General features: G+C 54.0%; 1 protein-coding gene across 4 annotated transcripts in view; it reads left to right on the top strand.

Annotated features, from left to right (window-relative positions):
* RPTOR (regulatory associated protein of MTOR complex 1) overlaps positions 1 to 27144 on the top strand; it is a 347367-nt gene that overhangs the window by 298903 nt on the left and 21320 nt on the right. For 2 of the 4 annotated variants that reach the window (XM_073798118.1, XM_033847372.2), the window contains 8 exons: positions 3379 to 3496; positions 4373 to 4513; positions 4799 to 4957; positions 12369 to 12487; positions 17886 to 17989; positions 18603 to 18786; positions 20334 to 20447; positions 26058 to 26163. In XM_073798118.1, the coding sequence (XP_073654219.1) occupies positions 3379 to 3496; positions 4373 to 4513; positions 4799 to 4957; positions 12369 to 12487; positions 17886 to 17989; positions 18603 to 18786; positions 20334 to 20447; positions 26058 to 26163 (1045 nt within the window). The remainder of the gene's footprint in view (positions 1 to 3378; positions 3497 to 4372; positions 4514 to 4798; positions 4958 to 12368; positions 12488 to 17885; positions 17990 to 18602; positions 18787 to 20333; positions 20448 to 26057; positions 26164 to 27144) is intronic. The other 2 variants (XM_033847375.2, XM_073798117.1) reach the window with 1 other exon arrangement.

Here is a 27144-nt window from a genome sequence, read left to right as displayed (position 1 = left end):
GGAGACTGAGGCCCTTGGGTTGGAGAGAGGATCCAGGCTTTAATAGGGTGAGTGACACCAGCTCAGAGGCTGAGCCTTCCTTCTCTTCACGGAATCCTAATGCTGTTGGCAGCTTGCTTTTCCCGTCTTTGTCCAGAGCACGTGGTGACAGTTGTGGCACATGGTGCTCTGAGGAACACAGGCCCAGCCTGCTGGCCCAGGAGACCCAGCGTTAGGGCACCTGAGGGTATGAAACAGGACTCGGCCCTGGGCACTGCACTCCACGAGCTGACCTTAGCTAAGGCTTAAGAAGTCCCAGCTGTAACCAACTGCTGGTGTCTCCAGCTCGTGGCAAAATGAGAAGAGTCAGGGTATTGTGGCAGGGTTTCGTAAAGTCACATGTATTCAATGTAAAAAAGATTGCCTTGGGCTTCCCTGGTGGCGCAGTGGTTGAGAGTCCGCCTGCCAATGCAGGGGACACAGGTTCGTGCCCCGGTCCAGGAAGATCCCACATGCCACAGAGCTGCTGGGCCCGTGAGCCATGGACGCTGAGCCTGCGCGTCCGGAACCTGTGCTCCAGAACGGGAGAGGCCACAACAGTGAGAGGCCCGCGTACCGCAAAAAAAAAAAAAAATTGCCTCTGTTGACTCCTGAACGATGAAAGCATCCTTTCCTGGGGGAGGCCATAATGACAGAGATGGAAGGTTTTTGCTTGCTGACCTGTTTAAGGAGTTTACTTGATAAAATCAAGAGTCAGTAAATTCATGTCAACCTCCCAAATTATTTTGAACTTGAGCTTGTCCAGGAAGTACACGATCCAGACTGTCCATCCAGTCAGCAAGCTGCCCACACCTCATCAAGAAGGGCCAGGCCAGGGAAGCAGGTTTGTGACCCCCCCCCAATCCTGTTGTCACCCCACCGTTCTCAAGGGCTGACCAGTCCAGCCCCGCGACCCTTGTCTGCAGCTTACTTGGTGCCGTCTACCTTAGCAAGGAAAGCGGGACACATTTGAATCCTTTATCTCTAGTTTACATTAATTTATTTAGTAACCACAGACACAGAGGAGCAGTACCCGGCATCCTCCTCCCTTAACACACATCTGACTCCAGCCGAAACTGATGAATGGCGTCAGAGGGTGTTTCCCCATTGATGCCCAGGACGTCTCAGGTGGAGGCGACGGGGCAGGATGAGCTGCCAGGGCTGGGGCGCCTTCTCCCGCAGGCGAGCCCAGAGGGCGTCCAGGCGGAGCAGATGTGCTCCCTTCCCCAGAACGCTGCTCTGTCGTCCTGGGAGCTGAGTTTGATGCTCCATGGCCATGGGCCAAAAACAAATGTTAGCCAGTAATTCGTTGTTGAAAACGTGGAGTGGGGATGGCCCTGGGGAAAGACCTGGGAACGCGTGTGGTCCAGCCTTCCAGGCGACCACAGAGGAGCATTAGCCGACTCGCCTCGGGCCATGTGTGTGCCCAGGCGTAATGTCCCTGAATCCTGACGACAACTCACCTAAAAAATCAAACCATTTGTTAAAAATTATAGTGTATCTGAAGGGAAGAGGCTTCATTCATTCAGCAGATACTTATTAAGCACTGCCAGTGTGCCAGGCCCTAGGTCACCAGGCCTCCAGAACTTGTACTTGGAGATAGGGCAGACCAGGGTGTGATGTGGCAGGTGGTGACCTGCTCCGAAGGAAGGTCGGGAGTGAAGGTAGAGAGTCGGGAGCCCGGGGCGAGGCATCGGCCTTTCCAGGCCGAGGGGGCAGCAGGTGCCAAAGCCCAGAGCGGGAGGCCTGCTTGGTCCGAGTGTGAGCAGGCGGCTGGAGTGTGGAGGTGGCGGGACCACTCTGCCGGGAAAGGGAGTGAGGCTGCTGGCTGGAGGGGCTCGAGTCGCCGTGCTGATCTGCTTCCAAGGTCTGAGAATAACTCGAGCCTCATGCCCGGCCTGCGCCCCAGCCAGACATGCCTGCAGACCTCTGAGGGCTGGAGCCCATGGCTGCCGCCCAGCAGGAGGGGCTTGACCCACGGCTGCTTGATGTGGGCCTTGCACTCAGCCTCCTGTCCTCACAGCTGTCCCTGGATCAAACGGTCTGAGACCTGGGAATCTGCTTCAGGTCCAGCTGAGCCCTTTCACCAGTTCAGAGTGAAGGGAAAACCTGTGCTTTTTGAAGACGGCTCAGGCTTCATCTTCGCTGGGAGGGGCCGGCGGGCAGTCCCTCGACAGCCTGTTACTCAGCGCCTGTTAGACTAGAGGACCCACTGGGTGGGCATCCGGATCGCCAGAGAGAGAGATGGGTCAGGATGATTCAAGGGTCTAACTGAAGCCACCAGAGATTTCTGCTCCTGGCACAAGCCGAGGGTCCCCAGCAAGGGCTGAACAGAAAGGAGTGGGCAGCAGGTCCTGGGCAGGTCGAGCTGGGGTTTGGAGAGCACTTGGTGGACACACATGGTCAGTGGTTGGAAGGGCCAGCCTGGAACTCAGAGATGGGACCTGAAAAGGTAGGTTTGGGAGTAAAACCCACACATGTGCTGGGGAGGCCAAGGAGTGCGTAAGGCTGAGGTGGGAGAGACCCTCTCAGGAGAGAAGGGGGCGGCCGAAGAGAGGACCCGGGGGCCCCATCCGAGCCCAGCTTATCAGCACCTCGGCACAGCTCTCCTGGCCCTGGGGGTCTGGGGGATTCACGGAACAAGAAGGGGCTCTCAGACCTTGGTCTTCTGCTAAGTATTTTTCTAAAAAGTAAAATAAAGTTGTGGAAACCATTTGAATAGTGATGGGAAAAGTAGTGCAAACCGACATCCAGTTTTATTTCCCGTGACTTTTAGGATCTCCAGGTACTCAGGTCATAGCACCAACTGCCCCAAAAGAGGTAAATTGTATTCTTCTCCTTGGACTGAGGCAACTGGCCTGAAGTCATGTAGAACTTTCCTGTTACCCTTTTGGGGGCTGGAAAGGAATCTATCTTTGAAAATTTCACATTTAGTAGAAGAGCGTGCTACACTGTCCGGGGTATCCTGCCTTAATGCCCAGGGTTCAGGTGGCTCTCCACGGTGTTGACCATGGGAAGCCGTGAGGGCTCTTCCCCATCCCGCTCTGGGGTGTCCTCAGCCTGCATCCCTACAAGGCCCCCCTCTCACACCTAGTGGTCAGCAGTCTCTCTGCCGGGTGTCCGGGGCATCCCTCGGAGGCCCTGATCTTGACCACATGGCTTGTTCAGAGGTTTCTGCTCACGCCGGGGGCTCAAGAGTGCTGCGTTGAGGGCGCAGCCCCTGTCTTGGCGCCGAGTGCTGTCTGTCCCACGGCCCCCCACAGTGGCTCAAGCACTCAGCGCCAACATGTACATCTCACTGCTACTCTGAGTTGTCTCCCAGCCCCAAGTCAGTGTCGCTGTCCTTTCTCCTCCTGGCAGGAACTGGTGGTGGCTCTGAGTCACCTTGTCGTTCAATACGAAAGCAATTTCTGCACCGTGGCCCTGCAGTTCATGGAAGAGGAGAAGAACTACCCACTGCCCTCTCCAGCCACCACAGGTACAGCCACCAGGGGTACGGCACTGAGTGGAGCCCATGCGGCTCGCTGGCCCAGGGGACCCTGGTCAGGACTGTCAGCAGGCCCCTCGTTCTGCTAGGTCCTGAGCCCATGTGTCAAGTCAGGGCCACTCAGATATCTGCAATTCCCATCTTCCCAGAATAGAAAGGGCAGGAAAGGGGGCCACACTGACCCTCTGACTGTTTTCTTTCCTTTTTACCCTTTTTGGAAATCAAAGCATGGAAATCTTGGAGGGTACAAAGTGCTGCCATAGGGACTATAGGAAGGCACATTCTCTTTCTTCCCCTGATGAGTCCTCACGTCAGTGTCACGTCAGGCAGCTGCTCGTCTCACATTTGTCCTTTTTACCGAATTTATATTTCGTCATCTTGAGCTGCCCCCTCCCTCAGACAGCTGTGTCTTCAGGAAAGAGGGCTTGTGATCAGCCATGAGACCATTGCTGCGTTTAGTACATCGGGGAAGGGAAACGGCTGGCGGGCCTGGGCAGGGTGGGATTGGTGAGTGGGAAGGCGGGGGGCTGAGCCAGGAGGTGGCCATCCTGGTGCTATCCTGGGCAGCGGCCGCAGGCAAGTCCCAGAGCACCTGGTATGGTTCTTGGAGACCCATGTGGGCCTCTGTAGTTGAACTCTCACAAAACGCCAAGCGTGGGTCATGGTCATCTGCTCCCATGCTCCCTTCACCCCAGTCAGGACCTTGTCCAGCTTTGTACCCCAACATACATGTGTCAGAGACCCTGCTGAGCAGAAGGGCCCTGTTGTAGCGTCACATCATCCAGGTAAAAGCCACTGTCACCTGCCGTCTGGCCGCCTCCCACCTGAGCCCACCATTAACTCTTCTCTCTCCTTCTCTCCTACCAGAGGGTGGGAGTCTGACCCCCGTGCGGGACAGCCCCTGCACCCCCAGACTGCGCTCCGTGAGCTCCTACGGAAACATCCGCGCCGTCACCACGGCTAGAAGCTTGAACAAATCTTTGCAAAATCTGAGTCTGACAGAAGAATGTAAGACCCCAGAGGCTGGGTGCTCGAGTCGGGTGGTTGTGGGTCATCTTCTGGGACCTTTTATTAGATGTGCCCCTGCCCCCTCCTGCCATCTGCTCGCCTGGGCGTGAGCAGAAGTCGTGGGTCAACCCCCCAGGGTGGCCAGTGATGATCCTGCAGCACCTCTGGGCACAGCCGCTCCTGAGCCCCGCAGCACCCCCCTACCCCGTGCCCAGCAGCCCAGCCCCAGGGGAGGCGGGGGTGGGTGTGCTAACTGACGCTCTGCCCGTGGCGATGCCCCACCAGCCGGCGGCTCGGTGGCCTTCTCCCCTGGGAACCTGAGCACCAGCAGCAGCGCCAGCAGCACCCTGGGCAGCCCCGAGAACGAGGAATACATCCTGTCCTTTGAGACCATCGACAAGATGCGCCGAGTCAGCTCCTACTCCTCCCTCAACTCCCTCATCGGTGAGTCCCACCCCTCCACGTCTCCACCTGTCCCCTCAGCACCCATGGGTTCCCGCCCAAGTGGACGGTGCTGGGACACGCTCAGTGGGAGAGTAAAGTGAACGGGGTAGGAGGAGGTGAGGAGCGTCTTGCTGTGGCAGCAGGAACCCCCCGCCCTTGGTTACTGGTCTGATCCAGGCCATCTGGGCGAGCCGGCCTTGTCGCTTGGAAAGGCTGCAGAACTCCCAGTGCTGCAGAGCAGGGGGGTTCTGCCCCCAGGAGACATTTGGTGTGTCACGGCCAGGGCACAAGGGGGCTCCCAGCATCCAGTAGGCAGAGTGGCCTCCAGTGGTGCCCAGGGTCCCCCAGAGAATGCGTGTACGAGGTCCAAGGTCAGAGCCCTGCTCCAGGGCCGCAGACAGCCCTTCCCTTCTCAAGTTCCCTGGCTGGAACCCCCCATCACCCCCATCCAGGGCCCCCTGTGTGCTTTCGCCTTCAGCCAGTCCAGCAGTTTCACACTTGGCTGCCTGGAAATTGAAATTTGAGTGAAGGGTCAGCGTCGTCTCGTGTTCTGCCTTGAGTGGTGAGCCCCTGGTTCTGCTGCTGGGCTCGCTGAGCTGTGGGAATTCACCGCATGTCCTCGCTGCATGACCAACCATATCGACCCTGTGTCACCGGTAACACACATAGGACTCAACCAGACAGCCCCTCTGCGCTTGTTCTTGGCACCCCGGTGCTTTACCAGGCCTCATCTGAGGCTTTACATAATACTAGGAAATGCTGTAGATGCATAAAAACGTAGACTAATGTGACACACCTCCCCATGTGTGTTTTGTTCCCAATTTAAGGAATTACAGATAGAGTTAAAGCGCCCAGAGCCCCTCCTGGTTCCCTGCTCAGGATCCCTGCACACTTACTCTCTGGCTGTGGATCCCCATGGACTCGCGCCCTTTCCCAGGGTTTAAATGTCATGTGAATGGCGCCACACATCCTGTGTCCTCACTCTGCCCAGAGGGCTGTGTGTCCACACTGGTCACCTGAGTCTTGTTCACACCCTTTCATGATCTGCTGCAATTCACTTGTCCATTCTCCTGTTAACGGACAGTAGCCTTGCTCTGATTTTTCCTTCTTTTCTCATTTTCTTTTTTTTTCTCTTTTTTTTTTTTTTTTTTTGCGGTACGCGGGCCTCTCACTGTTGTGGCCTCTCCCGTCACGGAGCGCAGGCTCAGCGGCCATGGCTCACGGGCCCAGCCGCTCCGTGGCATGTGGGATCTTCCCGGACCGTGGCACGAACCTGCGTCCCCTGCATCGGCAGGCAGACTCTCAACCACTGCGCCACCAGGGAAGCCCTTTTCTCATTTTTTAAAAAGCAAATTCAGGATTTGGCCCCAGCTCCACCTCCTGCCCTCCCCCTTGTACCTGGCAGTGCTGGGCTCCTGGGTTCCTTGGCTCCTCCCCTTGGCTTCAGGGTTCCGCCTCCAGACACCTCACAGGCTGCTCCTCAGTCCAATCACAGTCCTGCTCCAGAGTCACCTTAAAAGAAGTCTTCCAGGCTCCTCCCACCCCAATCCAGAATAGCCTTCTGCAGTCGCTCTGAGTCTCTCCCTCTCTGTTTGCTTTTGTCCTGAGAACTTTTCCCCAGCAGACTTATGATGCAGGATCTCATTTATTCAGCTCGGTTCTATCTCTGCTCAGCGGGTCAGAGCCACGAGTGCAGGAACTTTGTCCTGTCTCCTGCCACAGACCCCCACACCCCGTGCCTGGTACACAGCAGGCACCCCCATAATGTGCACGGGTGTGGGCCGCAGCAGACACACTGCAGCCTGACACATGTGGGGTCTGACAGCTCCACGTGGAGGGAGATTGACCACAAAGGGCTCTGTTCCAAGGAGGACAAGCTCCCGTGGCCCTGCTCACTCCTGTTCTGGTCAGGCTACCCCGTCTGATGTGAGCGAACCGACTCCTCGTGGTCTTAATTTGTATGTCCCTCGATTATGATGAGGTTGAGCTCACGTGTTCATTGGACTCCTGTGTTCCCACTCCTGCAATCATTTACAGTATTAGTTACCCTCCTATTTCGTTGGTACTATTTTTCATTAACATTCAGTTCTTGGTTGTTTGCTTGTTTCCATGATAATCCCTCTACCTTAGAGCTCACACTCTCTTGGCATCACGTGACAGTGTTAGATATTTCTGACTTGCCGTTTTTGTGATCTGAAGGGGGAGGGCAGTCTAAACGTGCTTGCCAGCGGTACCCATGAGCCTCAAGACTGGCCCTCTGTTGGCCCTAGAAAGGACTCAGGACTCTCATTCCACAAGACGAGTCTGTCTGGGGCCCATAAAGGTCTGAATGGACTGTAGAGTCCAGAGCTGGTCACCATGCCCCACCCCCAGCAGTACGACCCAGAAAGGGGGATCTTTTTGTCCTTGGCCCTGGATTGGGGATGTAAGGGGTGAAGAATCGGTGTTTCTTTGACGCCACATGAGATTGCAGGGTACAGCCCGCACCTCCCACCCCTGCCGCCTTCCATGTCCTCCAGGGACTTGAGAGCCACGTCACTGATTCCTTCCTTCACACAAAACCTGACTCCTGAACATTTTTTTACTGGAGAAAACTGAATTTTATCTGTATGTGGTTCATATCTTTGAAAACTTCAGTGGGAAAGTTTCACAATGAGCCGGAGCTGGAAGGAGCGTTAAGGAGACAAAGTAGCTGTGCACCTGAGTGCGCGCGTCCACCTGGAAACCGCGGTGCTTACATAAGTGTTTAAAATTCATAGCCTACACCGAATCCCATTACTTGCAGCATTCGCCTGTTTAAAGTCAATTTTTTCTTTCATTTCAACTAAAGAACAGCAATCTCTAGCCTCTTTGAATATTGCAAAAGAGGTTTTCAAAACCATGGCAACCTAGGACATCCATTCATTGCCATCTTCTCCCAGAAAACTAGCCCCTCCCAGGCTCCCCCTCCATCCCCGCTGTCTCTAAAGCACTCGAGGTCTCGCCTGCTGAGCGAGGTGCTGTCCCCCCACAGGGGCAAAACCTGATCACGCATTTCTCCATGTGCCTAAGCATATCTGCCCAATGTCTGTGAATCTGCACTGGGACCCAGCTCTGTCACCACCTTTTGGAATCTTCTTTGATGTCTCCCTCCGCACGTTTCTCACCCACTCAGCCATTTGGCCTGACCTCCATGTGTGTCCCCAGTCAGTTCTTTCCATTTCCGGGCCCCCCACCCCAGGACTTGGCCTTGGCTCTCACACCCCACCACCTGTCCAGAGCAGATCCCCCCAACATCAGCTCTGCACGGACCACTGTCTGGCTGATGCCTTTGCAGAAACTCGTTTCCTGTAAAGTCCAAGCTGTGGCTGACACTCAAGACCTTCCTTCTGAGAGCAGCCTGGCCTTCACCATAGCTCCGCCCACTGTGCCCACCACCCCAGGCTGGCCACTGGCCCCCGAATGAGGCCTGGACACCTCTGCCTTTATCCCACATTCCCGCACCCGCCTCTCCACACAGCAGTGCTCGCCCATTCCTCTCCACGCTGGCATTCTGCGGCGTCTCAGGAGGCCCTCCCTGACCCATCAGACGCCTTCGTGTTGCACACTAAACCTGCGGCATCACATCGGGCCGTGAAGTTGCCATCTTGATCAACAGGTTTGGTAAAGCTGCTATTTCTTGCTCTTGTGTGTAGCAGGCAGCCTCTCCTCCCTCCATCACCTGCCCTTCTGTCCCTCACCTGTCCACCCGTCACCATCCTGCCCCTCATTCCCTCCCTCCCTCCCTCTCTGAGCCTCACCCCATTCCTGATGTCCAGAGGTGGGAGTGCAAAGAGTGGGGAAGGGGGGGCCCTGGTGCTTTTGTCTTACCTTGTCCCCCAGGTGAGACACAGGGGAGCCCCTTGAAAGGGTTGTGCAAACACACCTCCCAGTCCAGCCAGGGCTCTGTCCAGTAGGCGAGGGAGGACGTGATTAGGACCCTCCCAGAGGGGCTCAGAGTCAGGGTCACCAAGAGGGGAAATGCAGAAGCCCCAGGCCCTGGGAGCTGATTCCCAGGGAGGCGCCCGGGCCCGCATCATGCGATAGAGCGTCAGGGTTGGTGACCCCTGAGACCCAGGCAACAGGTCACAAGTGACAGCTCCTGCCTCCAGGGGGCTCCACCTTCCTTCTCCAAGCTGCCTTGCTAGCCCCCCGGGGACTCTGGGGCCCAGAGTTGACCACAAAGCTCTGAGCAAATTTTCCTGAGTCCAGTGCTATTTAGAAAGTTGTGGCCATTGCTCTGAAAAATAAATCCTAAAACCATTAGTTATGATCTTTTATTACTTTTAGTCTAGACATGAAAATAGGCTCTCAGCGCTTATGGGGACTTTGGCAAGTGCCAGACACGGCACCCTGTCTGAGCTGGCTCAGCCCAGCGGTACCCCCCATCCCCACGGGGGCTACACCCACGTTCTCGTCGTTCCAGAGGCCCGAGCTCTGTGCTGCACAGATTCAGAACGTTCCGATTTGGAGACAGCAGATGTAAAACCAGGACAGTTCACAGAACAGAGAGGCTGGGGGGTGGTGGCCAGCCCCAGGAGAGCAGTGACGTGGAGACAGCAATTCCAGGTCCCTGTTCTGTGTTTTCACAAGTAAATCGTATACCATTCACTGTGGTCAAGGACACTACAAAACTTAGATTTTTAAAAATTCCCTGTTGAATCACAAGCAGAGTGATATCAAAGTCGAAATCTTCTGCAAGAGAGTCAACAATAGTAATAAAAACTGAGATTTTGTAAAGTGAACAGTACCCCTTCCTCATTGCACAGTGCCACGCTGCACCCCTTCCTCACATTTATACCAAAGGTGCCTTGATTAAGGCCCTTGTGTGCTCAGGTGTCTGCCCTGGACCATCACCCTAGTAAGGAGGCCCCTTGGCCCCCACTGTTCCCCCCACTTCCCCACGGACCTGTTACCACGGGTCCGTCATCTGTAGTCAAGCAGATTTACTGTGCCCTTCACAGCCCTCTTGTCACACAGGTCGGCTGCTGCCCTGATCACTCTGAGCTCAGAAACAACGGAGGGGAGAGAATTTTGCCCAGTGGCTGTGGTGACTGTGTGGGGTCTTTGTAGGAACGTCCCATCCGTGGGGCCAGTTCTCCCGTCTGAGTGAGCCACATCCATGAACGTGCTTCGCCTCGTTCCCCCGTGCGTCATGAATCGGGACCGTCTGCAGAGTGAGTGTGGAGCGGCTTCTCCCACCCTCCTCCTCTGGGGAGACAAGAAATAGCAGTGGCCTGGTGGCCCTTCACCGCACCAGGTTCCTATGGCAGCCGATCTGCTAGGACAGGAAAGCAGCTTCTAGGAAATTTCCCCAAAGAGATTCCGACTGCCTTGACAAACAGCCCTGAGAATTTGTAAATCGGGGCAGCTGTCATGAGCCATGGCATTTGAGAGTCAAGAGGTTTTTGTTGTGTTTCTACACTGAGTAGGGCAGAGGACAGCAGGGAGGACAGGTGTGTGTTTCCATGTGGACTGTTCCCTAGCTCATGGTCCCCTCTGTGCAAGAGTGCGTCTGCCTGACGTTACTCACCAAACGAAGGTCCAAATTTATACTAGACCCAAGTCCCTGGATGTGCCCTCCTGATTCCTGTGGGCCACGAGCTTTCGAGAGTGACTTTCCTCGCACACAGTAGGTGCTCAAACTGGTGCTGATGCACGCATGCCAAATGAGTACCTGATGGGGCGTTGCTCTGACCATAGAACACTCTTCGCCCTTGGTGGCGGGAGGTGCGTTCCAGGCCCCGCCTCTCGGAGGTTGGCCTGCGCAGGCAGCTGTGCTCCTGCAGAATTATTTAGAGGCTGCAGCCAGCTGTCAGCTCCTCTTCCCAGAACTAGGGTGGAAGGATAAGGCGACGGGAGTTTTGTGAATGCTCACTGGGAGGTATTTTATGTGTGGTGGTCCCCTGGGGAATGCGGCCACACCACATGCGATTGAGGGGTTGGCCTCCTCCAGCTCCATCACCCTGTGAACAGGCAGGCGTACAGCGGGCAGGCCCTGCAAACGTAGGCACCACAGTCCCTGTGGAAAGGGGACTGGGACCCTGTCGCCTCCCGTTACAAATGAGAGGGTGTCGGGTGCGGTGAGCTAGGACTTGTCCGTAAGCATCGACGTAGGACACACAAGAGAAGCTGACCTTTACTCTAAACCTTCGTCCAATCCCTCTTCTGTGATTTGAATGTTGTATAAAACCCTTTGAACAATGGTGTCCATCAGGAAACACTGTCCTCCAGTGGCCCTTCTTGTGCTTAAATTCTTCATAATTAGAGGGACTTTGTTAACTAGGGGCTGGCTGGTCAGATGGCATGAGATCACAGCTTGTTCGAAATCCTCTGTTACTCCCTGTCTGTCGTTGAACAAGCACTTGCTTTTCAACAAACCAATTGTCCAGCTTCCCCCAAATAAAAAGGATGCAGTGGTATATGGCGGCCTCCTCATTCGGCCACGTGCATTCAAACTCTTCATCCTTTGGATGCTAGGCCTTGCTGTCCTCCTCTGTAAAGCCTGGGGTGATGCCTGCAGCTAGGACGGTGAGGTTAAATAGGACTGAGCTGCCTTCCCTGGGGGTGGCCTCCCATCCCTCATAAATGTTCCTTCCCTGGGCTTCCCTGGTGGCACAGTGGTTGAGAGTCCGCCTGCCGATGCAGGGGACACGGGTTCATGACCCAGTCCAGGAGGATCCCACATGCCGCGGAGCAGCTGGGTCCGTGAGCCATGGCCACTGAGCCTGCGTGTCCGGAGCCTGTGCTCCGCAACAGGAGAGGCCACAACAGTGAGAGGCCCGCATACCGCAAAAAAAATGTTCCTTACCTTTCCTTCGGATCCACGATTTGCCCCATCTGTGTTTATGTCCCGTCTCATCTGCCTTGGCACCCAGGCACTCGGCAGGCCCTAATGTGGAGAGCACACTCGGGAGGTGCTGGATGCCTGGGGAGGTCCTGGGGAGCGTGGGCAGAAGACTCAGTGAGTCACCGAGACCAGAGCAGGCCATGAATGCAGAGGGAGGTGTGGACGGGGACTCAGCCAACATTCTCCACTCGGGTGGGCCATGACAGCTCCTAGAAATCTAGGCGTTAAATCCAGTGCTGGATAGTACTCTCCAGGCAGCCAAGGCCTGAAAGGAAGTCCTGCCCTTTTCTAACTTTTCCTTCTAGAAAGATCCAGCCACAGGAGGTGAAATTGTGTGATCAAGCCTGTTCACCACCTGGGATTTCTGAATCTCTGGGCCCCTTATCAGATAACAAAACCGGAGCTTCCTGTAACCCCAGCTCTTCTAAGTGTCCACCCCTGATGCATGGTTAGGTCTTCAGAAGAGGGAGCTACCCCAGAAGCTGCCCCAGCATGCAGCGGCAGCTCCTTGTTGTTAAAACAGCTCCCATTTCTCTTTCCTAGGAGTTTCATTCAATAGTGTTTACACTCAAATTTGGAGAGTCTTGCTACATCTGGCTGCGGATCCCTATCCAGATGTTTCCGATTTGGCTATGAAAGTACTCAACAGCATTGCCTACAAGGTACGTGTGAAGGGCGTTCTTTGTGAAGCTCTCAGGACCCTGGTTTTCAATCATGAATGTTCAAGCAGAGAACTCCAGTCATGTTCAGGTCTACGCATGGTTTAGGTTTAGAAACTTTGAACGAGCGTTTTGAATCCAGAGATTCACAATATAGGCTAAATTCCATGTGCATGTAGCTTCAGGTGGGGCATGTGTCACTGCTTCTGCACACCCACATCAGGGCAGCAGAAAATTAGGTAAGGACATCTGTGTGACCCGTAGTGATGTCCTCTCTTTCATTCCTGGCACCAGTAACATACAACTTCTCTTATTCATGACTATTTCTGGCTAAAGGTACCTCTTCAAAGAACCAGCTTTTGGTTTCATTAGTACAATTGACCTCTGAACAACACAGGGGTTAGGGACACCAACCCTGACCCCCCACAGTCAAAAATCAGCCTTTCCGATTCATGTCTCCACAACCCTGAATTCTGTAGTACTGCAGTGTGTGCTTATTGAAAAACGTGTATAAGTGGACCCGTGCAGTTCAAACCCACGTTGTCTAAGAGTCAGCTGTGTTTCTCTGTTGTTTTTCATTCTGTGTTTTATTGATACCTGCTTTTATATATATTGCTTCATTTCTTCTGCTTACTCTCAGTTTAATTTGCTCTTCTGATTCTAGTTTCTTAAGATGGAAGCTTAGGTCATTGATTTTAGTCCTTTCTTCTTTAGGGACTGTAAACTCTCCCAGTTCTTTTTGTGAGCTCTGGGAATTATTTGGCCTTTCAGTGGTTCTTTCCCCACCCTCATGGGTTTTCACGCCTCCCCCAAGCAGATTTGAGGGGCCTCCCCTGCAGACCCTGGAAGCCCTCTCCTCTCTGCCCTGCAGATTCTAGCCACCTAGGCTTCCATGTCACTCCGATTGGTCCCCTCTGCTAGCTGCACTGCTGGGTTCTGTCTGGATACCCTTCCCCCACCACAGCCGGGTCTGCAGGAAACTGACTGCAGGCCAGGAGCTGGGCAGTGATTCCCCTTCTCTCAGCAGTACCCAGTGCCCAATGTCCAAAAACAGCTGTTTCTTTTTTTTTTTTTTCTGTTTTCCAGCTGTTTATGGAAGTTGGACAGTTTACATGCAGTTAATCTTTCATGAATGGAACAATAATGAATGCCACAAAGAAGTCATTCGTTATAGCATTTTTAAAGATTTTCGTAACTTTTTGATTAAATTTTAGGCTTGCAGACAAGTTACAGGAAAAGTACAGGGAAATATTGTCACGTGTCACAGTTTACCTGGCGTGTCTCTATCCTCATCTGACCCTAATCACTAACGAGGGGTCATCCTCAGGCTGCCACTTGCCTGAAGGTACGTGGCTTACTCATAGCTTCCCTCCTGGTCTGTTATTTTTTTTCCAAACTGGTTATCAAGCCCTCCTATTTGCTGCCGCCTCACTGGGGTTGGCCTCCCACGTAGCCCAACCTCCTGCAGCACCTGGCCTCCTGTTGGCACCATATTTGTGTGGTGTTCAATTCCCCCACCGACGTTCTTCTTCACTGGTGAAGTTCTGTCTTTTCCTGGATGATTGAATCATCTCATTGTCTGTGGCTGCTACTTCAGCTTCTGGTAGCATCACAAGTAGTAATAACACAGCCTCATCGTGTACCCAGTCTTAAACTGTTGCAGCAGTCAGCTTCCTCTTCCTCCTTAAAGAAGCAATGAGGATAATTCAGGAGCACATTCTGGGTTTAACCCCAGCCTCTGGTCACACGTGTGACTCTCTCTGGAAGCAGAGACTCCTAGGTACACAGTGTTCGCTGCACTTCCTGCCTGTGAGCACTGCCAGCCTCATGGCTGAAGTGCTAGGCATTACTGTTGGCCGACCCGGGACTATCGGGTAGTTTATTCCACTCTGACCTCCCCTTGTGCCCAGTGAGCCCCTCGCCCACTTTCTTCATCATCCTACTGCATGACTCGCCACAAAGGCACCTGAGTGCTGTTCCATCCTCAGGGAGTGTGGAGTCTTCTCAGTGTCTATAGAAAAGAGGCCAGTGAATTAAGGTAACTTTTTCATTCGTAATACAAAACTAAGAAATAGTCTAATCATCTGCTTTTTCAACTAAGAATAAGATTGATTCAAAAATTAAACTTTTCTAAAATATATGTTTGTTACAACATATTAGGGCCTGTGACCAAGGGAGGGAGGAAGTACAGTCTTGGGGAAAGAAACAGAGGAAAAGGAAGGAGGTCCTGGAGAAAGGCACAGCGGACTCGAGTGGGTGTCGTCCTCCTCGTCTGTGAAAATGGAGCCTCCCTGCTCTGCCCGGTCCTGGCCTCACTGATGCGAGTTCCCCTCCCGCGAGGCCGAGGATTGAGGGCACCCAGGCACCCAGGAGAGCGGCTCTCCCAAGTGCCAGCTAATTCATCACAGTCACCACCGTTGCTTTAAGTGAATTCTACCTGGGACTTGGAGTCCAAAAGGAAAGTTTATATTATTTATCTAGGAAGTGTGGTTTACAGAAAAATTACTCTTTAGATAAATAGAGTCATGTGCTTTCATAGGTGTCCATTCTCAGTGCTCCAGCAACCAGAGGCTCTGCCTCATGCTTAGCCCAGAATTAACTGTAGACGATCCTTTGGGGAATTACCTCCTCCCACATGAAGCCAGATCTTTGGTATACAGTTAACAGGGACTTTTCTGAAATACTCCATCCCCCAAGAGAGAGCAGCCAAAAGCCTCCGTTGGTATCCTAAACCCTGACTGTGTCGAGATCCAGTTGGGAAACTCGCTGTCCTCATCACCTCTGTAGGGTGTTTTCTCTGCACTGGATCACGCTTTCCTGCATCCCTGTGAGGTGACGTGTTCTAGTGGAAGATCTGCAGAGTAAGAAAGCGCTGGGAGCGGGAGACAGAGAGGGTGTCTTATTGCGGCCCCAGGCTCCCGTTACAGCGACCACCCCCATTAACTGCATGGGGGCGGGGAGCACAGGTGGGGCTGTGTGAGTGTCCCTGCAAATCGTTTCTATGTTTGCACTGGGCTAAGAGGGTACATCTGACCTAGAATCCTACTAACAAGGTGTTTGCCACTCTCTAAAAAGTTGGCTTGTAGCCCTAATTATGACCTCCCACTGCTGCCCTTCCTCTTCTGGACTCAACACTTGTTGGGAAGGGAACTCACCTCAGGCCATCATCAAAGCGCATCTGCTGGTCCAGTGACTCCAGTGCAGCGTCATGGAGGGAGAATGACAGGGTGTTGACACCGTGAGAACAATGGGCAAGTGTGCTTGCAGTGGATGGGGCTCGCGGTGAGGTCCTGGGGTCTCTCAGACCCACGCTCCATCCTCCTCCATATACAGCCCAAGCCTGACATCCAGCAAGCACACCGGTGTTTCTCCGTTACCCTTTCCTGGCGGTGTGCTCTCTGTGTGAAACGGCGACTGGAACCAGCACAGAAAGGGGCCTTCCTGGAGGGCATCTCCCACAACCTGCTCGCCACCTGCTCCCGGAGCAGCCTCCATCCACACCAATCCCACGGACAGGCGGGTCTGCGTGGCCACCCCCCACTCATGCTCACCACTGCAGCACTGCTGCAGTGAATGTTTGTTGCACAAATAGGAAACGTTAGGCAAAGAAGCTTCACCTAAGCCTGAAACCCTAGGATCGATCACCAGTCATGGGGCCTCCCCAACCAGTGACATGCCCACCTCTCAGGATTTCCAGAACGGATGCAAAACTAGAGCTGTGTGCAGCAGCCGTCAGCGTGAACTGCATTAAAAAATCATGGCTGTCTTCTTTGCCCTCGAGGCTGAGACAGAACAAGCCAGGGCTGTGCCACCTCCACCCCCAGGGAAGAGCAAGGAAGCAGAGTTAGTCACCCCAGGCCCACGCGCTTCTTCCCTTTTGGAGCCTCCTTGGAGGGGAGCAATCGGGGTGGGGGTCTCAGGGGAGATCAGCACCGTGGGCTCCAGCTCAGGCAGTGGCAGAGCCTCTGTGCTCAGGGAAACTTTGAAAGGTCGTGGATTCAACCGAAGTCTGCATTTCAACCCCAAAGTTTTCTGTCTCTCCTCTGTCTCTCTCTCCCACTGATTTTCTAGAAATTTTGAGGAGACACATATTCGGTTTATAGTTTCTTAGCTTAAATTTCTTTTCTCCTTTTAGACCTCTTAAGGGATCATTTGGCTCTCAGGCTTTGTTGGGGTTGCGTGTGTGTGGAGGCCAAATAACTTAAATAGCAAAGCAAAACAAACACAAACAATACAACTTTTATAATTCAAAAAATAAAAAAGTTTTTATAGGCTGGTTATGATTCAGTTCTTGCTGTTTGCATTTCAAAGTGAAGGATTATCTGGGACACATTGGTATTATGTTGGTGGTTTTGTATTCTGTAATTTTCTACCTGTCAGCTGAATAGAGGTATGGCCTTCCTAACTGCTGAGAGAATAAGCCAGAATTTGAGGGTCTTCTGTAAGTAGCCAGTCCAGGGTTCCCCTGGAGCGTCACCCCATGAAGGTCGAGGCTCCGCCCATCTCGCTGGGTGACACCAATCTTCGAGAACTGAGCCTGGCACCAGCCACACTTGGGCAAGTGGTGGCCAACAGCCGCCATTCCTGTTCTCTTCCTGCCAGAGTGGCACCCCCTCCACAGCATCAGCCCCTTTCTGGTCCTTTCACCCTGGATGTCCAGATCCAGCAGGCCCATCCAGCTGTCCAGCACTCAGAACAGAGGTCCAGGAAAGAACTTGGCGTCAGTGGGTCCACCAGTAGCTACGCAGTGACACCCCTGTTTGCTTATTGTCTCCTCCACCATTTAAAAAAATCACAACAAAGCTGCTTCCCTCCTGACTGCCAGCCCAGGCTGGCACAGACCCTCTGCTGGGTAAAATACCAAACCTGCACGTGATCATGGGAGGAAGTGCACAGACCTGGGTCTTGTCTCCATTCACAAAATGCTGCACCCAAGGTGCTGTTTTGAGCCTGTGCCGAAACATGACAACGAACAACCGAGGCTGAGCCTAGGCGGGCTCCTTCCCAAGTGCCAGCTCTGCCCAGGAAGCTGCTCCCTCCAGGGGAGCTCCTGCCATGAGAGGGAGCCTGGAGAGCCTTCTCCCCAACTTCCAGACCCCCCCACTCCTCATTAGTCCCAGTGCAGTTTTGTGACAGCGTTTCGGGGCGGGGGGCGTCCTTGGAGCCTCACTGAACCAGGTGAATACTTTCCAGAAAAGCAACAGAATATCATTTTATCTAGCGGGTGACATTTGTGGGGAAAATTTTAACTGGGACCTTCCATTCCTATGAGATTTCCTCAGCCAAAAGCCTTTTTCTGTGATTTTGAAGGCACTCAAAAGCAGCCACCAACCTGTGCTTGTCTTGTAGCCTCAGGTTGTCACAGTGACCACCCACCTCACTTGTCCCTTTGTTCCTTCAGGCCACAGTGAACGCCCGGCCTCAGCGCATCCTCACCACCTCTTCCCTCACTCAGTCGGCACCCGCCAGCCCCACCAACAAGGGCATCCACATCCACCAGGCGGGGTGAGTGTGGGTAGCTGCCTTCCGGGGTCTGGGGAGGTTCCCAGCACGGCCTCCCCCCGCCTCCCCCTCCCTCTCCAGCCTGCAGGCTCTCTCTCACACCCCGACATCTTCTCATCTGAGCCCCTCCTAGAATCCTTTCCTACCTTTATCTGCACAATTGTGACAGCAAAAGTTGACCTGAACCTGACTCCATTCAGAATTTTATCAGAGAGGGTCCGTGTCTTCCAGTGAGTGACCAGCAGGGTGGAACCCTCCACTTAATCAGTGTTCACAGAGCTGTGCACTGGATCTCAGGGGAGTAGACGTGCCCTGCACCCTCCTGGAGCCTACTCAAAGTCCTGACTGAGTTTGCCTCCGGCTGCATTGGTTTTCAGGGGAAGATGGTTCTTAGAACCTGCAGGCAGAAGCTAGAAGGGGTCATTAATTCAGCATCAGCAGCTCAGGTTTGGAAGTCACGTTGACAAGCCATGCAATTGAGGGTGGTCCGAGCTGGTGACCCTGGGCCCATTCGCAGGATCTGGGAGTGGGCAGTACCAGGGGAAGTTGCTTAGGGTTTGGTTTCAAAGGAGTGTGTTCTGGGTAAAACACAGTGTTTCTTTTTTCCCGACGGCAGAGGCTCCCCGCCAACATCCAGTGCAAGCAGCTCCAGCCTGACCAACGACGTGGCCAAGCAGCCGGTCAGCCGAGACCTGCCTGCAGGCCGGCCAGGCACCACAGGCCCCGTGGCGGTGCAGTACACACCCCACTCCCACCAGTTCCCCCGGACACGGAAGATGTTCGACAAGGGCCCAGACCAGGTACGGATGTGGTTTTAAACACTAACTCTAATGGGCTTGGGTGCTGGGACGTTCGCTCCTGAGAGGAGAGGCACCACCTCGGGCGACGGGGTGCATGTGGCCTCGGCCCGGGTGCAGAAAGCCGTGAGCCACCGACGGCTCTGGGCTCCTGCCCCCACGTCTGGGCAGATACTGCAGGGTGTCCCTCTTCCTCCTGCAGCCCCTTGTTCTGGGTTCACTCTTGGCAGCTTCCATGTAACAAGCAGCACATGGGCTGATTGGCTTTTTCCCTTCTCAGTCAATAGCATTTGTCTCCACTAAACGTGGCAGCTGCTCCACAGAAGCGCTTGTTCTGACAGGTTGTTTGCTTTGTCCATCAACATTCAACTATGCCCCGTAGGTGGGTGTGGTCTCAGCCGCTAAGTTAAACGAGGCCGTTCAGGAGAGGGAGGAATTGGCGTCCTTGTTTGTCAGGGTTGTGAGAACACATAACAGGTGGACACAAAAGCTGGGGCCTCGTGTCTTGTCCAGACTGCTTGCTGCTGTCCCGGCCAAGCACAAACGGTATAGCGAGGGTGTTCTGAATGCACCAAGGACACGTCTCAGCTCACCAGTGACCGGCAATTTAACAGGAAGGTCACAGCAGCCTGCACCCTGACTTTGGAACTAGATGCAGGTGTTGGGGATGGACAGGTGTCCACACCTGCCACCGGCCCCGCCCACCTGGCTTTGGAGCTGCCTGCTCCCCTCGCCTCGATGGCTGAGGAACAAAAACGGCCACAACGCCAGGTGCCATGTTTAGCCTCCCGGCTGGACCCTACATGGGGCAGCCAGGCAGGAGTGGCTGGACCATGATCCGTGGGTCCTGGCCCAGCAGAGCCGCGAGGTGGCGGCAGGTGGCTGCGGTTCCCCTGTCAGGCGGGAGGTAAGACCTTATTGCTGACCCCATCTGTGGGATTTTCCACCCAGCGTGTCTCCCTGGGTAGCGGGGGCTGCTCTGTGAGGCACTTCTCATGCCTGACCACGTGCAGTGAGGCAAACCCCTGCTCTGCCATCCTGTCCCCCATTGGTTCTGCAGCGGGGAACAAACTGAACCATTGTCCCAGTGAGCAGAGCCACGTGTTTTAAGTTTTAATGCTTAGAAGTCCCAGTTGGCCCAAGCTCTACTGTGCTCTTATCCAGGAGCCAGAGGGTAGGCCAAGGTCCTATGCGTATGACTGGCCTGGTGGGAGTGGCGGCCCTGGGACCAAGCAACAAAGTCCTCGTGGGGCTGCTGACTCAGCACCGATGGCAAGTGTCAGGGACTCTGCAGCCCAGGCCACCTCAGCCAGCCCTGGGGGATGCTCGACCTCTGAGCGCAGACTCAGAGCCCTGTCTGACAGTCGGGGTTCCTTGGGCACCAGGACGCAGAAGTGAGGGGACCACGGAGATATTGCCCTCAGAAGCCTGACCCCTGTGCCTTGGTCTCCAGGGATGGACTGTCTCGAGCTCACAAAGAAGTTCGGGGGTGACGTGACTAACTTTGTTTCTGTCTTCTCCTCCCCTCCTCCTTTCCAAATGCCCCGAAGACCACTGACGACCCGGATGATGCTGCCGGGCACAAAAGTTTCATTTCGGCCACAATGCAGACAGGGTTCTGCGACTGGAGCGCGCGGTACTTCGCCCAGCCTGTCATGAAGGTAGTGGTGTGTCAGCAGCTCTCTGGGTTTAAAGCCAGAATCCCCTGGCATGCACTGCCCCCATCTCCTCAGCAAACGCACACAGGACTCCAGAGCCCCGGCCTCAGGCCTGGGTGTCTGAACCCCTCTGCTCTGAGCTCAAGGTCTGATCCTCACTGGTTTGCTCACTGTGACCCTCGGGGGCCACATGCTGTGACTCCTAGCAGCCCAGGTGCAGTTGCGCAGGCCCTGCCCTGAGCCGTGGCCCGGGGCAGGTGCTGGCTGCACAGGGCCCTGCTGTGCCCACTGGCCTCCTGTCCCACCGAGGGTGGCTGTTGAGGGGACGCCAGATTGCTGTCATGGTAGCTGGTATTAACAGGTAAAAAACAGTAAAAGAAACAGACCTCACTTACCTGCCTTTTCCGAGCTTGCCAGTATAAAATGTGCCATTTTGTCTTGATTAGCAAGGTCATCCAGGTGGTCCCCAGGCCTCACTTGGGCCACTTCTGGCTTTGGGGACTGTTGGACTAAGCTAGCTGACTGGGGTAATCTGGCTTATTCCAGGACACTGCCTTCCAGGTTTGATGACGTGACGTGTGTCCTCTTGCTACAGACTCAGGCCACACATTCAGGGTGCCAGGGTGAGACAGGGCAGTGCTGTCAGAGCTGAATCTTCGTGCCCGTCTTTCTGCAGGGAGTGCTGCAGGGGTTCATTTTAGACTTGCTGATCTAAAGCACGTTCTTACAAAACCACCTTCCTCTTCCCTCATAGGTAATGGAAAATTGAAAACTGCAGTTTATTCTCACTTGTATATCAAGCTACATAACCAAGTAATTTCCAGGCAGAGTATTTGGACTCTATTACAACTTTTCTCTGGCCTTCCTGTTTCCCTGTAGTGATACTGATTTTTGTCAGTTACAACACAGAATAACGGTTGTCAGTGCCTGAGGCAGGTGATAGAGTTCTCATTTATCAAGCCCCGTTGCTAAAAAGAAGCACCCTCTCAGTAGCGAAAACTAGGATCCACGGAAATGTCCAACAGGAGGGGAATGGTTAAAAAAGGATGAAGTATTTGATACGATATTATTGGAGCTATTAAAAAATAAAGCTTTGAAATTAGTAACATAAGAAAATGCTCATGATAAAATTTTTTTAAAAGGGAAAAAAAAGCAGGACGTAAACTGGCCACAGGATGGCCATACTTTCTACACTTAGCACGAAGTACCTTTATAATCAGGAAAAAAATATATTAAAGAAATGACCCCGGGACTTTCCTGGTGGCGCAGTGGTTAAGAATCTGCCTGCCAATGCAGGGGACAAGGGTTCGAGCCCTGGTCTGGGAAGATCCCACATGCTGCAGAGCAACTAAGCCCTTGCGCCACAACTGCTGAGCCTGCATGCCACAACTACTGAAGCCCGTGCGCCTAGAGTCCATGCTCCTCAACAAGAGAAGCCACCACCATGAGAAGCCCATGCACCACAACGAAGAGTAGCCCCCACTCGCTGCAACTAGAGAAAGCCCACATGCAGAAACGAAGACCCAACACAGCCAAAAATAAATTTTTAAAAATAATAAAAAATAAAGAAATGACCCCAAGAGATCATTGAGGCCTGTTACAGTCAACCAAGTGTGTTGTCCACGCCAGGGTCGGCCTGCTCCTGCTGACCTGTCCGCCTGCAGACAGGACATCTCGGGCTCCTCTGGCTAAGGAAGGAGGGAGTAGGCAAACACCAGAATTTGTCCCAGGAGACAGTTCATCACTGGTGCTGTAGGTAGCGAGTTGTCCTTTAGATCTGTGGTACATACCATCTGCTTGAAAGTTAAGGGGGTTTAGTCTAATAGTAATGGAAGTTCAGTTTCGTTGATACAGTCTCCTGCTTAAGGCAAGTGCGGTCAAGTGACTTGGACTCTAGGTGGTTGGTCTGCCATCTCACTGAAACGGCAGTGACTGTAATTCTCGGAAGCTACTTGGTGGGGTGCTGAGTGGCTGTCCTTGAAGTCTCCAGGGATGCCTGTTCTCAGTCATCTACCTGTGGGGAGAAGTGGCATAGGTAATCCAAAACATGTTTCTCTTAAACTTAGAAATGAACTTGACTTTTCCCTAAGAATTTGCTTTCCTTTCCTCAGCACCGGGTACTCAGACTCAGAGTGCAGGTGCCCTCCAGCAGCGCACGTCAGCTGACCGCGGGGGGAGGCTCCGCAGGCGAGGGCTGCGGTTTGTGGGGACCTCTACTTACATGTTCACGTGTTTCACTCAGATGCAGACCCACAGCCACCACTGGAAAAGGCGAAACAAAGCTGCAGGGACAGAGAACAGAGGGCAGGGTGTTGGGCTGGGGCTGGGGGGAGGGCTTGACTACAGAGGGCACGTGGCAGTTTGAGGTGTGGGGGACTGTTCAACATGCTCACTGTGGTGGTGGTTACATACTGTGCCCAAAAGGGTGAAATTTAATGCATGTGAACTGTATCTCGGTCACCCTGATGCTTTATGAGAAGTGTGGCCTGATGATGAAAATGCCCATCGTTGGGTATCAGTACCTGCAGTGAACTCTGATCTGCACTTCAGAGCTTTTTCCTTGGCAGTCAGTGGTCTTCACCCCTTAGATGTCGTGCCCAGAGGTGGCGGGTTGAGCCGGGTCAGCCCGCAGCCAGTGCACACCCTCCCGGTACTGCTGACCCCCGTCATTGTTTGGGGAGGGTGTTTGTTATTAAACGAGGTGAGAGGCAAGCGCAGAGGTACTCTGTCCTGCCACAGAACTCGGCTTTGTTTCTGGTGGGAACCCAGGGAGCTCGGTGTCTGAGAATTTAGCATTGACATCATGAGCCTTCCCCAGGGGTCATGCTGCAATCATGATAGTCACGTGCCTGTCATGAATTTTATCCCGTGCACTTGAACCTCTTTAAATTCAGAGGCATTGAGGGTAAGACCCAGCCCTGTGATTCACAAATTCATCATATGAGAACCTGCTCCACGTGGAAATGCCCGCCCTCAGGCTTCTGCAGACCCTCTGGTCTTCCTTTGTTCCCAAGCCCAGCCTGCCCCAGTGACAGGCGAGGAGCGAGGGGGACACCCTCACCAGCTGTCAGCCGCCAGCTCCTCAGGAGGCTTCAGGAGGCTTCAGCACCGTAATTGGTTTCTGTTTGAGGAAAAGCCAGGAGGTGTTAGGAATTCGAGGAGTGTCGTGATCCTAATCATGTAACACTATTTCCCACACCCACATCCCTCCAGCTCTGCTTAGAGGAAAGCGCAGCACAGTGTGGGTCTGGGCTTTTGTTTAGTCAGAAGCTTTTGTTCAGCCTGCAGAGCCGTGGGGGAGGGGAGGAGCACATGAGCAGATGATTAAGAAAGGCTGAGTGGGAAATCGTCTGTCTGGTCCCTCCGTACATCCTTGTCCATCCCGGCCGGCCAACGCCGGCTGCTTCTCATGGCCTCTTCTGCTCTCTTGTCCTCTCCTCGTCTCACTCCACCCTCGCCTCCCACACTGTCCCACTGCTCTCCGCCCCTGCTTGTCCTAGTACTTCATGGCAATTATCCCCAAGACGATGCGTGCACTGGTTCCTGGGCTGCGGTTTAGTTCAGTTCAGTTCTGCAAGTCCTTCTCTGAGCTCAGCAGAGCCTGTATGCCCGTGGGACTGCTCCCGGGAGCGCCACGCTCTGCTGCTTAGGATTCAGCCCAGGGCAGTGATGCCCAGCTGTGCCGTGGAGGTCAGCCTGTCTGTGTCCCCAAGGCACGTGTGGCCACACTCCCATGCGCAGCTGCCTCCCGTCCCCCTTCCTTCCTCCCACCTGCCCCCACCATGGGGAGTACAGTCCAGAACTTCATGCCTGCCTGTCCCACTCCCTTCCTGCTTGTCTAGACCCTTCCTCTAATATATTCCTGCAGAAACGAGAGATTTATTCAGGTGCAGTCTCAGTCTTTTCATGTGGGGTTTTCTTATTATTCTACGTTATTGGTTATTTGTTATTTGTTTTCAAATAATCTCTGGATTGTCATGAAACAAAACCAACTGGTAAAAACCCACCGTCTATCCCAAGTACCTTTGTGGGGTTATGTCTACAGCACTAACTGTGCTCTGGAGGCTCTGGGTGACTTTTCTTCGGTTGTCTCTGTGTCAGGATATCTTTGCTGTTTTGCTGGGTGTAGTTTTGTGATTTTTAAGAGAAAAAAAGGAGTGTAGCAGTGAAATGCTGGAACACAGAGGCCTCGGCACCTGTACACAGGGACGAGGTGAGGTTTGGGGTTGTTCATTTGTGATCAGAGATAACACAGAGCATTCTAGGAGAAGACACGAAAGTGCTCCATGACCATTTCATGTAATAACTGCCTAAAACGTGAGCTGAACTCCTCTCCGTGTAGACGTCACCTCATTTCTCAGCCACACTTACACACGGGCACGTGCACATGACCACGTTCACTGTCCTTCATCCTGATGCTTTCTCCAGGATGAATATGGGCTCCTTCTGCCTGTGTGGTGTTGCCTGGCTGAGTACAAGGCTGGTTAACTCAGCTAAGTGGAAGAAGGGTTTTTCCTAGTTTACTCGATTCCTTTTGTATTTTGGGATTTTACAACTCTGAGTTTTCAAGCAGGGAACCAGAGTTAGCCAGATTGACTATGTGATTTAGGAGATACATCTTTTTTACATGACAAGTGATTGTTATGAATAAAGTAGACTTAAATCATAACTCATTATTTGCTAAGTGTGGCCCTCTCCTAGGCACACCCATCCGTAGCCCACAGGCATCCACGCCATGCACACACGCCAGCCATGAAGCGAGAAGGGCCCTTATCCAGGAAAGGGGACTGTTCCGCAGCATCCATATACTCCACGTGCAGATAAACTCCGTCTCTTGAAAGCCGATTAGGGAGGGCAGAAGGGTCGAAGCTCCCTCCTCAGTCTCCACCTGTGCGGAATCCGATGCCAGCTTCACCCTCTGCTGCATTAGGTGGAGTGGGGCGGGCAGCAACTCCCAGAGAAGACCCCACCCTCAGGCCCGGCCTGCCTCTCGCAGCTGTCACAGGGTAGCCGTGCCCTGGCTGCTGTCCTCTGTCACTTCTCATGAGCTCGTTCATCTTCTAACCAGATGCCTCTGTTCCCTTTGGCATCAAAGAATAAAAGCAAAAGTCTCTGAGCACAGCCCATCTTTTTCCGATTTTGCATTTAAGGGCAAGAAGGAGCAAATTTAGTGTCTGGCACAGCAGGGCCCTTTGTGTCCCCTCCTTCGGAAAACACCCAGCCCTAATCCCTGAATCTCCCCTCAAAATCTGTCTGCTTTGAAACCAGCCCCCCTGGTGCCCTGTCAGAGTGCGAGACTTCTGGCTTCCACCATTGGGCCGTCGTGGGGGCAGGGGTTTCCTAAGTCTCCACTCCGTGTCCCCGCGCCGGCCAGCCCTCCCCCCACCCGGTCCCAGGTCTCAGAGCCTCTAAGCCCAGCGGGCAGCAGTGAGCGGCACTCCCAGCATAGAGAGGGAAGCTGCTTCGGGGGTCCAGTGACCAACCTCTGACTGTAATGCTCTGCTCTAGCCTGCGGTAGGACACTGGACACTGGGCTGACCAGAGAACCCAGATTCTTTAGCACCTGCGGAGGACGAATCCTCTTATCTGGAAATAATTGTTTTTTTATTGTTGAAGATCCCGGAAGAGCATGACCTGGAGAGTCAGATCCGCAAGGAGCGGGAGTGGCGGTTTCTGCGAAACACCCGCGTCAGGAAGCAGGCGCAGCAGCTCATCCAGAAGGGTAAGCAGTGTCCCCAGGGGCCACCGCGGTCGTTGAGCAGGCGCCCACCCGCCCTTGTGCAGGGGAGAAGTGAGGCTGGCAGAGGTGCTCGAGGGAGGGAGGAGTGCCAAGGTGGGGGCACCATCCGCCTGCCTGACAAAGCCTGGTCCCGGGAGACTCTGTGCCTTTGCCCTCAGGGAGACTTGGAAGCTCTCTGGGATCATCGTCCAGGGAAGCTCCTGTCTTGACTGGCAGCTTCTGGGCAATTGTGTCTTCTGCCTTTTGTCGTTTCCAGAGAGGAAGGAGCAAGCCCTCCGCAGGCCCTGGGGTCCATGGCGGAGTGGGCCTGTGTCCTCCCCATGGGGACAGAAGACAAACACCAGGCCCTGGCTGTGTTTACCTGGACCCCACCAGGCCCCCAAATAATTGCTCTCTATCACCCAAAGCTGTGTATCAGTCACATTTTGACCAAACCTTTTACTAAATTTGCCAACAGATGCCCAAACCGCCCACTTTGCATGCCCCCCAGCCCCACCCCCCGGTGAAGTGGCAGTGAGCAGCGTGGACAAGTGGCTGCCACAGGGAGGGCTGCTGGGCCGCGGGTCCTCCTCATATTGGCTGCAGCAGCCCCCCAGGCACTGAAGCAGGGTGGGAGGGGGCAGCTGAGGGCCTCCACCCTGTGATCAGAACAGGGACAGAGTACTGGGGCCCTCACCATCCCCCAGAGACGAGCCTCTCTCCTCTCCCTCTCCCAGCAGTACAGCCCCTGCTGGCCCGGGAACCGACCCAGTCCCACAGCTGTGAGTGCACAGGGCGTGGGCTGGTCTTTTGGCTCTGCCTGAGCCCTCATTGCTGGGCCAGCTTTGGGCGGTGGACTGACCCTGCCCAGGTACCGCACAGAGTGGATAAGCAGGCTCTTAACGCTTCTGTTGAATTATTGTCGTGACCTTGCCTCCCTGTCCTGTCAAATTCTCTTGATTATTACCGGTTACTTTTTAAAGT

The sequence above is a fragment of the Tursiops truncatus genome, chromosome 20 (genome assembly GCF_011762595.2).
Source record: "Tursiops truncatus isolate mTurTru1 chromosome 20, mTurTru1.mat.Y, whole genome shotgun sequence".
In the NCBI taxonomy this organism is placed as follows: domain Eukaryota; kingdom Metazoa; phylum Chordata; class Mammalia; order Artiodactyla; family Delphinidae; genus Tursiops; species Tursiops truncatus.
Note: the sequence above shows the minus strand (reverse complement) of the source record. Positions and strands in the feature narration are given on the sequence as shown.